This window comes from Cucurbita pepo, chromosome LG04, assembly GCF_002806865.2.
Source record: "Cucurbita pepo subsp. pepo cultivar mu-cu-16 chromosome LG04, ASM280686v2, whole genome shotgun sequence".
NCBI lineage: Eukaryota > Viridiplantae > Streptophyta > Magnoliopsida > Cucurbitales > Cucurbitaceae > Cucurbita > Cucurbita pepo.
The window spans coordinates 12,505,618-12,518,362 of record NC_036641.1 but is presented as its reverse complement, the minus strand read 5'-3'; the positions used below and the strand labels follow the sequence as shown (position 1 = coordinate 12,518,362).

The following is a 12,745-nucleotide window of genomic DNA, read 5'->3' as shown; positions in this document are numbered from 1 at the left end:
CCCCCCCCCCCCCCCCATATATATAATAACATTTATTAAAACGCGTTTAGTCTTGTTGTGGACGAGGCTTATTTAGTACGGCGAGATGACGAAATATATATANCTTCCTATTTTTCTCCAAAACAATAAAACTTTTTTTTTTTTTTTTTTTTTTTTTTTAAATGTAAAAACTTTATTTTGTTTTATTTATTTTTAAAAGACTAATATATAAACGCACTTCCATTAGAACAGTCCAAAGCCACGTGGTTAACCACATGTAGAAATTAAAAGAAAAGTCATTCTAAAATATTTTGATTTAAATTTTGTTGTGTTAAAAGAAAATTCTAAATATTTACATACAGCACAATCTATTTCTTCCCTGTTTCTAGAATTCTATCCTTTTTCTTTTATAAAATGGAACATACCAATAAATAAATACGTGAATTATTCTTTTTTTATAAAACTTTATTTGCATTTTTCGTCTAATATCTTTTAATTTTGGGTTTAATATTTAACATTTTATTAAAATAAAATTCCCAATTTTAAATTTAAATATAAAATTAGATTATAAATGAGAAAAAGAAAGTAAAATATTGGAAGGTCATGCCGTGCATCACATGGAACCAGTGTTTAAAACGTTTATTCCTTCCCTCAATACACTTGCACGTAACACGTGTCGCCTTCTCCACGAAGTAAAATACTTGTGGTAAACGACATTGACGGCCGGCCCAAACTCCGCGTCATTCGTAGTTGAAGGGCCAGGCCCAAAGAACGGCCCATTGAAGACCAAGCAAAACAATGGGCTTAAAACATAATATATTTTCCCGCCACATACTTTCTCATTTCCTTCCTTGGTTTAAAGCATAACAAAATTGCCATATAAATTAAAAAAAAGCTTCTACAAAATTGAAACACAGTCCCTAGAATGAATGAGTTTCAGCGTGGAACAAACCCGTATGTTGTGGAGTTTCCATTTCGTTTGATTCATGTTCGCCAGGTCCCAATACATTTTGCCCATTCCTCCGCTGCAGGAGCCAATGTTCATGTAAAAATGCCAAATGGGTCGTTTCTCCAGGCTGTATGGAATAAATATTACTAAGTTTTCTTCAAAATCCTCTTATTTTGATGCTACTGCCTCTGAATCAGACAATATGGCGTCCATTTCCTCGAAGTATGGCCAACTTTTCTTGATTGTCTTTTCACTTTTGCTATCCTGCTGTACAAAGAAAGTTATCGATACAATTTCTCTTACAGGAATAAGAATTGCAGAATCTATTGGATCCATCATGCATTGAGCTTAGGTAAGAAGGAGCGTTTGGAAGAAGAAACAGAGAACGCACCTCATATTTCTGAACCAGAGATGCCCACAGAGATTTGCACTGTCCTGGACTCCGATTCATTCCATCACCCAACATAGATCTGGATATCTCTTCCCATAATGCCATTCGTCCCTTGGGAACTTGAAACCTGGCATGCAATTGGCCACGTAATTTTATAAGTCTCTTCATCTCCTCAGGTTTCCATTTATTGCTTTTAACAGGCTTCAAAGGCTTCTCCGAAGAATTTGATGTTTTCAGTGACCCCTCATCACTACCTTCTTCACCTCCGTTTGAAATCTCCAGAGTATTTTTTGATGGTTGAACAGAACCTTCATCCTCCTTCACCAATTCATTAACAGGAGAGGATGGCGTGATAAACGGTCTCCAGAAATCCTCCAAACCCTCGTTACCAGAGGACTCTGTCTCTGTCAAGTTGGAGTTTGAGGAATTGTAGTCTTCTTCAGGAAGTAGGCTTCCAGGTTCAATGTAATAACCTGGACCAACAAAGAGAGTAGGAAAAAAAAAACGCTCATTTAAAACCACAGCTACGATCATAACTCCATGGACATATCTAATAGTAATAACAAACAACTTAAAGTCGCAATCATCCACCTTTCCACGCAATTTAGTTTTTTCTGAATCAAATTGATCACCATACATGGACATGTCTCATACTAGAACTCTTACGCTAGAAGCTTTTCAACTCAATACATTGCAAAGAAATATCGATCAAAGAAAGGCTTAAACTCACCTGTAAGCCTTGCATGTAAGGGTTTTAAATTTAGAAGTTCCTGACTTCCAGTAGAGTTTATAATAAGCCCTAATAATCCTATTAAGAATGCATAAAATGTATGGTCTTGCAAGTTGGGTTTTTTTTTTAAAAAAAAAAAAAATTGATTAGAACTTCTGAAGTTTTATTAGCTAACCTAAAGAAGATATATCCCTACATCACCTATGACCTGCTATCTGGATTATGCCTGAAAACACGAATGACATGTTCCTAAAAGCAACGTGTTCCATTTATGCACGGATATGCAACGAAAGATGCTGAAATATATAGCAAAAAAGAAACCTTGGGACTCCTGACTTGAGTTATCCTCAGAATGCAAATCGTCATTTCCATCTGGTCTTATGCCGTTTAAGTGGCTCTTAGTTGGCTGTCCATCAACTGCTTTTCTCAGTGCTGACATCCCGAATCTAGTATCGGACTTCCCTGAAAGCCTTCTACCAAGCTGTTCGGATAGAACTCCTCCAGGGTTCTCCACAGCCAAGACTATGACTTCAGGCCTCTTACCACTGTATTTTCTAACCATCTTCTTCAAAAGTTCAGACACAGTTCTTTCCATGTGAGCTAGAGGACAATTTACGGGGCAACTTGAAAGTGCTGCATGAGCGGCTTTGTGAAGTGCATCTAAAAGCTTCCCCTTGTCGAGCCATAAGCATCGAGTAGTGATTCTTAGTTTTCCTTTGATGCCAGTCTCATTTAAACCGTCTATACTTTGAGGTCGCAAGATTTCCATACTGCATATAGAAGAAATCAGAACATTAATACAAAGATGGAGGATGTACCCACTTCACTAAAGGTAAAATTTGCAAAATCTACCTGACCACTATTATGCCATCTGTTGCAATCTTTAGTCTCTCGTCAACAAAGAGCTCAGATGAGGATCCAAATGCTTTATCACCATCACTATACTTCAACTGCATCACAATAAAGAAATGAACAAAGGCTAACAGCATCATTATAGTGAAAAGAAAACTATCAAGGTTGTTGTACCTGTAAATTCTCCTTCCCGAGAGAGGTGAAACCATTGGATAAAACTCTTCTGTTTCTCAAATGAGATACTCCAAGCATTTCTCCATTTTTAATCACCTTCATATCAGAATGCGAAATTTCTTTAACTTTATACATACTCTCAGAAAAAGAGGTGTTAAATATGCCAGAAACGATTGAACTTATCGAATCAGAGGATTCTATAAACATACTACCGGGGAAGACTAGATTGATTTAGCGAACTTGAAAATTATTCACCAGAATCAAAACGAGGCTTTCAGAGAGAAGCCAACAAAGAAAATTCAAAACTAGAGTGAAAAGGAAAGGGGAGAATAGATCTCCCTGCCTAGTTCCCCATCTGGCCATAATTTGACCCTTTGGTTTTGTCAGTAAACTCAAGCTGCAAGTTTATTTTTAGTTGTTTTAAATCAGTCCAGGGTTCTTGTTTCTTGGGAAGTTGCTGTTATTTTTAGTCAGTTGTCATATTTGGAGTCAGTGGTGTAAGTTGCTACTTTTGTGGAGTCAGTGGGAAGTTGCTACTTTTGTGCACGAAGTCTTTTCAAGATATTTGTGGATAATCAAAGCGACTCTAGCTATTTCATTGAATCCAGTTATTTCATACAAGAACCAAGCTTTTTAGGATCAAGTATTATTGTTCTGAAAGACATGTGAAAGGAAGAAGAAGAGCAGCTGGTTTACTCTAACACAGATAAGCAAATGGTGGATATCTTCAATAAGTCTTCTAGTGTTAGTTGTTTTCAAGCTCTTAGAAGCAAACTAGGTGTTTGCAGCATTTCAGTCCGGAGGGGAACCGAATCAAAATTTGGAATAACAAGCAGTAGATAGAAGCCTTCAATCCAGATCCTCCAACATTGGTTGAATGATTTAGCTTCAAGAATGATGTCGAAGAGACTCCAATCAACTTCATCAAGGAAGGAGAAGTGCAGCTGGTTCATTGTAGCTCAGATAAGAAAATAGCATATATTTTCACTGTCTTTTAGTGTGTCATTTTCAAACTCTTAGAAGCAAACTACGTGTTTGCAGCATTTGAGTTAGGAGAAGAATTGATTCAAAATTACGGAATAATAAGCATTAGAGAGAAGACTTCAATTCAACCCCTCCAACATCGGCTGAACACTTTGGCTTCAAGATGACGTCAAAGAAACTCCAACCTCACCAAAGACCTTGTCAAGGTCTAACTTCACGANTCTGGCCATAATTTGACCCTTTGGTTTTGTCAGTAAACTCAAGCTGCAAGTTTATTTTTAGTTGTTTTAAATCAGTCCAGGGTTCTTGTTTCTTGGGAAGTTGCTGTTATTTTTAGTCAGTTGTCATATTTGGAGTCAGTGGTGTAAGTTGCTACTTTTGTGGAGTCAGTGGGAAGTTGCTACTTTTGTGCACGAAGTCTTTTCAAGATATTTGTGGATAATCAAAGCGACTCTAGCTATTTCATTGAATCCAGTTATTTCATACAAGAACCAAGCTTTTTAGGATCAAGTATTATTGTTCTGAAAGACATGTGAAAGGAAGAAGAAGAGCAGCTGGTTTACTCTAACACAGATAAGCAAATGGTGGATATCTTCAATAAGTCTTCTAGTGTTAGTTGTTTTCAAGCTCTTAGAAGCAAACTAGGTGTTTGCAGCATTTCAGTCCGGAGGGGAACCGAATCAAAATTTGGAATAACAAGCAGTAGATAGAAGCCTTCAATCCAGATCCTCCAACATTGGTTGAATGATTTAGCTTCAAGAATGATGTCGAAGAGACTCCAATCAACTTCATCAAGGAAGGAGAAGTGCAGCTGGTTCATTGTAGCTCAGATAAGAAAATAGCATATATTTTCACTGTCTTTTAGTGTGTCATTTTCAAACTCTTAGAAGCAAACTACGTGTTTGCAGCATTTGAGTTAGGAGNTCTTTTTTTTTTTTTTTTTTTTTTTTTTTTTTTTTTTTTTTTTTTTTCCAAATGTTAATAATTTGATTATGCATAAATCAAGAGTCAACAATTTGTTTTCCTCCATGAAGGGCAATGGAATTTGGTGACTGACAGGAAACCCTTTTTTCCCTTTTATGATCTTTCATCAAGGACTTCGGAGATACTGTAGGAGGAACAATTATTTTTAGTCCGTTGGCAAGGATATTGGTGATGATAGGTCCAGGGTAAACAGGTAAATCTAGAGAAATGTTATTGACCGGCCAATTTCTGCATAACATAACTTATCCTATCAAAAAGTATCACAATTGTGGATAGGAAAATACTCACAGTTGTGTGTCGGATGCCTGTCGACCGGCCCAGCAGCTCATGCTCCTTAAGGAATAAAAGCTCTCCGTGAATGGGTAAAAAATGCTGCGGTTTAACAATTTGTAGTATTTCCTCCTTCAAACACAAAGAATCCCATTTTTCAAACATAAGAGACAGATGAAGGAACCAAGATGGATGAAATCAAACAGGTGCTAAGAAGAAAACTATTTTGAGGCAAAAATGGGGGAAGTTTGGGATGGATGACCATGACATAGACATGAAGGCTAATCGAATATCAGCTTAAACCAATACCTAATAAGAAATTAGGTTCCAAACATAACAGGTAACAGAAAAAAAAGAAAAAGGTAAACAAAATCTAATCATCTATACCAAGACATTCCACATCTAAAGACATGTATGAGAGTGGTTTTGAAAGGGTCAAAATCACTTTCATGTTCAAAACTACTCTTATCCAAAACATATCTTTAATCATTCAAAATAAACTTAGTGTTTAAGTTAACACTTCTACACATAATTTTCCTTCCATAAGAATTGATTTTCAGAATTAAAAACACTTCAAAGTGATTTTGAATACGAAAAAAGTGATTTTTAATCCTTTCAAAATAATTTCCAAATATGCCTAAAGGCATACATCTACAAACCGAGATAGGAGGCAGGGGAATCTGTAGTTCAAAAGCAAGAAGGCTGAGATAATCATAAGTCCAAAGTCCCAAAAGAGATTTAAAATTGACATATTCGGATGCAATAATAATGGAAACTAACCAATTCTCCACGATATGCATGACCAGATGTGTGCAGCAACTCATTCTTGCCCATGATTATATTTGATCCAATCTCTGATATACGGTTCAACATTTTCATCACTCTAGATTCATTACCAGGAATAACCTGTCGCATGGGAAGAGGGAAAAGAACTATTATACAATACATTGCCTGAAAAACATCAATGGCAGCCAGTAGACCTAAAGCTGATGTCAAATCGTTTAAGAACTTAGAAATGTAAGTTCAGCAGTTCAAAATTGTTCAAATAGGCCAACATAGAAGGTATTGTTCAAAAGAAGACGTTTGTAGTAACTTAATATATGATAAATAAATGAAACCATAGTAAAATATTGGCGAGATAATGATAGGAACCAGAAACATAGAATGAAATTTAAGAAATCTATGTTAATGGAGAATAGTCGATCACTTTTTGAGAGAGTACTCTCACCCACAATTAATCTCAAGACTTGCCAAATCCCCTAATCACCCCCTACATATGGCAAACAAACTAGCTACCTCTATTAGCTAATAACGAAGATGACCAACATGAGGTGCAGTTTTTTTTGGAAAGACTAAAGAACTTTATTTTTATTATTATTTCTTTATAAGAAACGAGAGAAGAAAATTAAAGTGGAGGGAACAGAAGAAAATACACAAATATGCGTTGGTTTTTTCTTCTCAAATCAGGGTGTAAAATAATTTGATATTTCAATTTCTCAAACGATAAAGTGCACCATAAGACTTGCAAATAAAGATTCCTCGTAGTTCTGTATTAATTTCAGGTGTTCACAAAATAAGCAAAGGATACGTCAATAGGCTAGAGAGGAACAGCAATTACTAAAATCTTTGTAAATCCAAAACAACTGATGAGACAACTTGACATTATGGGTTGAATATATGAGTTTATGACACAGAAAATATAACTATAAATTTGAATCACATAAAGATTATTTGATAATTGGTATGAATAAAAAAAATCTTGTTTTATTACCTTGGCCGAATACAAAATCATATCTTCCTTGCTCAGTTTGAGAGAGTGACTACTTCCATAAGATGCAAGATTTAGGGCAGCACGTGGTTCTGCCTGACACAGTAGCATGCACAATGATACTGCTAAATCGATGTGACTAAAGTATTAAATCCATTACCCACCAATTCCTATAGGCATGTAGGCAAACTTACTTGTGAGCCAGTTGTGACAATCAATAAATCTTTTGGTGCATAGGCTTCAATGTCCTCCACTTTTACCTTATCAGTTGTAGGATGAGAATTGTTACAATTAGATGAATACGCACACTTAAAACCTATAAAATATGTGGAATAGTTAAGAATAACAGCTGAAAGCATGATTCTACATGCATGCCCATACATAATTTCATGTTCTCCTAGGAATTCAAAACCAGCGTTGCAACTCAGAGTCCAGTAAAATTCATGAAAAATATTCCATAGTAAGCATTAGCAATAAGCCAACAATAATAGTAATGTGCACCACTTCCGAACATTAAGAAGAAGCATGGCCATTATGAATAATAGCTGTTCGCTTATACTCAGCAGTAATTCTTTAATCACAGATTCATAAAACATCATAAGTTGTAATAGCACAGTTATACTCCTTAAAGACCATCTAATGGCAATGAGGATTATGTTTGAAGCCCCTAATGTTAAATAAGAAACTGGCTTTCATTCAGATAAACCAGTCCAAGGCAGTGGAGCATACCAAGGCAAAACAAAAACTTGGATTACAGAAAGACACGTCAATGTCTAAATCTTTAACAAGTGAAAGATAAAAGAAGCTAAAATTCAGATCTGTCGAGGTATTACGCACATGAAGGCTTTAAACTTCAAAGGTTTACTTATTTCTCTTTAACCATATTTCCCACATAATGGCAAATTCTCCTGTGACCTGTAGAACTTCACATTTTTATTTAAAAGGAACATCTTCAGAATATCTTCTAAAGCCACCACTCCCTTGAATAGACTCGATCAATAAATGCTTAAACATCAATGGTCTTTATGTCACAACATCACGTGAGAAAAAACACATTCCCATGGATCAATATGCAAGACTCTTTCTAAGAGAAAGAAAAAAAAAGACTTCCAATTATCAAATAAATATACAAAGGTACAAACTGTTGCGATCCCACCTTCTTAGATCATGTCACACCATGATTCAACTTGCAACCATGGGCATATTTGAGTTTTATGTTGTTGGGCATATTTGAGTTGGTTCTCAATTGTCATATCTCTTCTCTTTTTCTGAAATTTAACTTCAGATCAAATGTGCATAAAGGATTTTTCTTAGTTGTCAAAATCTCTTCCTTCTTCTGTCAATCTCTTTTGCTTGGAGTTCAACGTTCTTGGCTTTTATTTTGATGTTTTGATTGGATAATTATTTTAGGCTCTTTGTTGAAGAGGATGTAGTACTATTTGGATTGTTATTTATATCATTCTTAGTGGTTTCTTTTCATCCCTCTACGAGGTTTTGTATCTTTAGAGCCTTAGTCTCTTTTCATTATTTCATTGAAAAAAAAATTGTTTCTATTTCAAAAAAGTTGAAGGGTTTTTTCTAAGATTTCATTTCTGTCGATAGTCGAATATCAATAAGGTCACTTGTCAAGGAAAAACTAAATGTCAAATTGAACTTTAAAATAGAAAACATATCAGGGTGAAAATAAAATTTATAAATGATTACCAAGGTCGATGGGTCAATTGGTGCCTTTCCATCCTTCCAGGCTGCCTCCAGATATGTCCTTAAAGACATCCCAACAAATACCTAATAATCATAAAAATTTGCAAAAGAAGACATAAATGCCACCGTGAGAAGCAATTTACTTTTATGTATGGAAAATCATAAGAGAATAAAGGAATCTAACTATGAAAAACTCACCAACTTTCTACCAGTTAAATCAGCGGCTGCTTTCACACTTCCAAGGCGGTGTATATTTGAAGCAAATTGAGTCGTGATGACCCTTCCTTTAGCTGCAGAGATACGTCTTAAAAGAGCATCTGCCACCACAGACTCACTAATCGTCCTTCCAGGAGATAGTACATTTGTTGAGTCACTCATCATCTGAAAAGTAATTCACATATATTTACAAAGTTTCATATTTCGACCATGTTCGTTGCATGCCAAGTAACAAGTTAATTCCTGCTAACAACAAACCAAATTTTCAAAAAAGAAAAGGCCCATTTCTCCTAGGCATAAATTAGATGGCTTTGAAACTAGCTGAAGTCACAAAAATATGCATGAATCAAAAGTTTCGGTAAACATTTTGTGGCCAGAGGTTTAGATTTTATATATACTGGACGGGGACAAGAATTGGCTTACAAGAGTAACTCCTTCTTTTGATAATTCTTCCAAAGTTTCTCGATCAAAGACTTTACCATCCAATGGGGACTCATCAATCTGCAAGATATCACCTCCTCAAGTAGTCGTAAAAGAAACAAACAACAATGAGATAGTGCATCAAACAGTCTTACCTTCCAGTCTCCAGTATGAAGAATTGTACCATCAGCACATCGAAGAACCAATCCACAACAATCAGGAATGGAATGGGTAACCCTAATTGGCTCTATTTCAAATGGCCCAGCTGTGAATCTCTTTCTCATCTTAAACACCTTAAGTCTAGAAGGAACAAAAATCCCATTTTCCTTCAGACGCTTTTTTATTAGCTGCCAAGGAAGAACAGTCATGCCACAAATGACAAGCAAGCACCACGTTGATGAAATAACTAGAGATAAAACAGGATTGAACTCTTGATCTTTACATTTTAGTTTAAGATCATTACTATTGTACAATGTCCCACTTCCTAGTAGGAGTGTAATAATTTAAAAACTAAATATGCAGCGTGAGGTCAATAATTTCAATTGACAAGTAATATCAAAATTCAACAGGATGATTGACTGACAAAGATACATAAGAAGATTGACTGACAAAGGTACATAAGAAGAGTTGCATTTGATGTTAAAAACGCAAATACTTAGAATGATAGAAAATTTCAATATGCTGAAGTAGTGATATACCTCCACTGTAAAGGATGAAGCGTAGATTGGTGTATGGGAATCCAAAGCTGGAATTACCTGATCAGACAGGACTGAAGCATGTGAAAAACAAAAAATATATAATAACATAAAGAAGGTTAAGATCAAAAAACTATCTCACAAAGAGCATGTAGATGTAAAGTTAAAAGTTAAATTTTACAATTTTTAGGGTAATGGTCCCTATGCGTCCATTTATTTCATTTTAGTTCTTTACTTCCATAAATGCATGAATTTAGTCCCTGATATAGCTCTACAGGAAAATAAAAGTGGTGAAATACAAGGGACAGAATTACAATTTAACCAAAATTCCGGTATAAAGACATTCTGAGTGGCTTGAACTTATTCTCTGAGAATTGCAGAAACGTTTATTTGTCTCAATGTACAATAAAGAAGTTAAAACCATAATTCTAAAGGTTCATAGAACACACAAACAATATTACATAAAGAAATAATAGCTTATGGCTAATGTATACCAGTATCTAAGACAAATTGTTTTGTCATGCGTGTATGCATGGAAATTATTTCCTTTTGATGTTAATTATAAACATTGCCAGTATTAATTACAATAGATAGTATCCAAAGAGTAGATGAAAGTGGTTACTTTTCTACTACCTCCTCCCAATATCTGGCTTTATCATTGAAAAAACAATTTGTTAAGAAACAGGATGACATTTAATTATTAGCTTTATCCTTGAAAATCCTATAATCTCTCCAACAAAATTTCAATAATAATGTGTTATAAAGAAGCCAATCATAAAAACCTGAGAAATTAAGAATATCTGGTATTTAGGGGAAAACATAGTATGTCTTAGGAATTAGAAAGAAACTTTACCCATGGCAACGCACCAATGTGATCTTCATGACCATGTGTAATGACAACAGCTTCAATTTTGTGACTCCATCTTCTGATGAATGTGGTATCGGGTATAATTTTCTGAACACCAAGCTCATCGTGGCTGTACATAGATGACACACATTTAGACACAACACTACAGTGTAAGAAAGCATGCCAAACACTTCCAGTAGGATCAAACAAAAATCAAATGGGTTAAGATGTAAAATTACATTTACTGGAAGATTTAATCCAATTCTTGAGTAGCACAATTTATGGTTGCTAGAGATTCACAAAAAATAGAAACTTACTCAGGAAACATGACACCAGCATCAATCAAAATGTAACGGTCATAATTCCCAACAAGCATACAATTCATCCCAATTTCACCAAGGCCGCCAATTGGAAGAACACGGAGGGGCGGACCATCTGAACCTTCATAAAACTGTTCCATCTTGCGTTTAACAGAATCTTCCATGCTTTTTCTAGCACCTTCTAATCCTCCCGGTCTTTTGCGGTGTACTCTAGAGACATTATTGCCTAAATAAATGCAACATTAAAATGGCATTCCACAATTTCAGAAAGAAAAAAGAAAAAAAAATAAGTACATTGACAATGGAGAAGAGTTCCTAGAAGTGTTAACATTGTTGACTATAACAACCGTCACGAGAGAGAGAGAGAATGGCACTAAAATTGGTATGGTTGTTCAATGTAACCCAAAACATCTGTAACCGCACAAGCTCACAGCTAGCCGATATTATCCTCTTTGGACTTGCCCTTTTGGAGTTTCCCTTGAGGTTTTTAAAACACGTTTGCTAGAGAGAGGTTTCCACACCCTTATAAAGAATATTTTGTTCTCCTCCCCAACCGGTGTGGGATCTCGCAATCCATCCCATTCGGAGCCCAACCTCCTTGCTAGCACACTGCTTCGTGTTCACCCCCTTCGGGGCTCAGCCTCCTCGTTGGCACATCGCCCGGTGCTTGGCTCTATACCATTTGTAACAGCCCAAGCCCACCGCTAGCAAATATTGTACTCTTTGAAATTTCTCTTTCGGGCTTCCCCTCAAGGTTTTTAAAACATGTCTGCTAGAGAGAGGTTTCCACACACTTATAAAAAATGTTTCGTTCACCTCCCTAACCGATGTGGGATCTCACAACATCAAATCAAATTCTTTTCTCTCTTCACTTTCCTACGTTTCACACTCCAACAGGTCAGCCAAATAAATATCATACGTCTGGATTCAAACTTCCCTTGCAGGTTGTAATGTTATCCACATGACTCAAATAACTTAAATGCCAGAAACTCCATTCCAAGTCCAGTAAACCAGTTAGTATGTTTCAAGACGTAGTAAAAATAACCCGGACAATATCGTTAAGCTTAGTTCTAAAACTTGCCAAAATTCCATGAGGTCAGTTCTATAAGCGATAACAAGTCTATCTTCTAACTTCTTTCTGCAACCTTCTCGTGAACAAGAGCTGAGCATAGCAACTAGCANAAAAAAAAAAAAAAAAAAAAACGTACCTAAAACTTTAGGAGTACCACTGCAACAATAAATGGTACGTGGGCGTGGCAGAGGGCTGCAGGGACATAGTGAAAGAGCACCAAAGGCTGCCATCGTGTGCCTGTAAGGACCTAAATGTGGCGACCTAAGGACGGAAGAACCGCCCAAAAACTCCAATTGCATATGCTGGGGAGGTTCCGGAGTGAACTCGAAATGGTAGCTGCAGAGCCTTGGAGCGGGAAATGGAGGAGGGAGATAGCGGGCTAAAGATTTTTCT

General features: G+C 36.0%; 1 protein-coding gene across 4 annotated transcripts; it reads right to left on the bottom strand.

Moving 5' to 3' along the window:
- Positions 1-778: 778 nt before the first annotated feature.
- On the bottom strand, positions 779-12,744 carry LOC111793659 (ribonuclease J-like). 4 transcript variants are annotated; one of them, XM_023675643.1, is made up of 17 exons: positions 12,489-12,744; positions 11,278-11,506; positions 10,967-11,090; positions 10,117-10,173; positions 9,574-9,765; positions 9,422-9,499; positions 8,981-9,163; positions 8,786-8,866; positions 7,276-7,341; positions 7,085-7,177; positions 6,094-6,219; positions 5,332-5,445; positions 3,076-3,171; positions 2,902-2,999; positions 2,371-2,819; positions 1,320-1,792; positions 779-1,195 (listed from the first exon to the last, which is right to left on the bottom strand). In XM_023675643.1, exons 1-17 carry the CDS (start codon positions 12,649-12,651, stop codon positions 1,097-1,099), a joined length of 2,721 nt encoding a protein of 906 aa, XP_023531411.1. In that variant the 5' UTR covers positions 12,652-12,744; the 3' UTR covers positions 779-1,096. The 4 variants fall into 4 exon arrangements, with proteins under 4 accessions (XP_023531411.1, XP_023531412.1, XP_023531413.1 ...); XM_023675644.1 differs by having other exon boundaries at positions 779-1,192; XM_023675645.1 differs by having other exon boundaries at positions 10,981-11,090.
- Position 12,745: the final 1 nt, after the last annotated feature.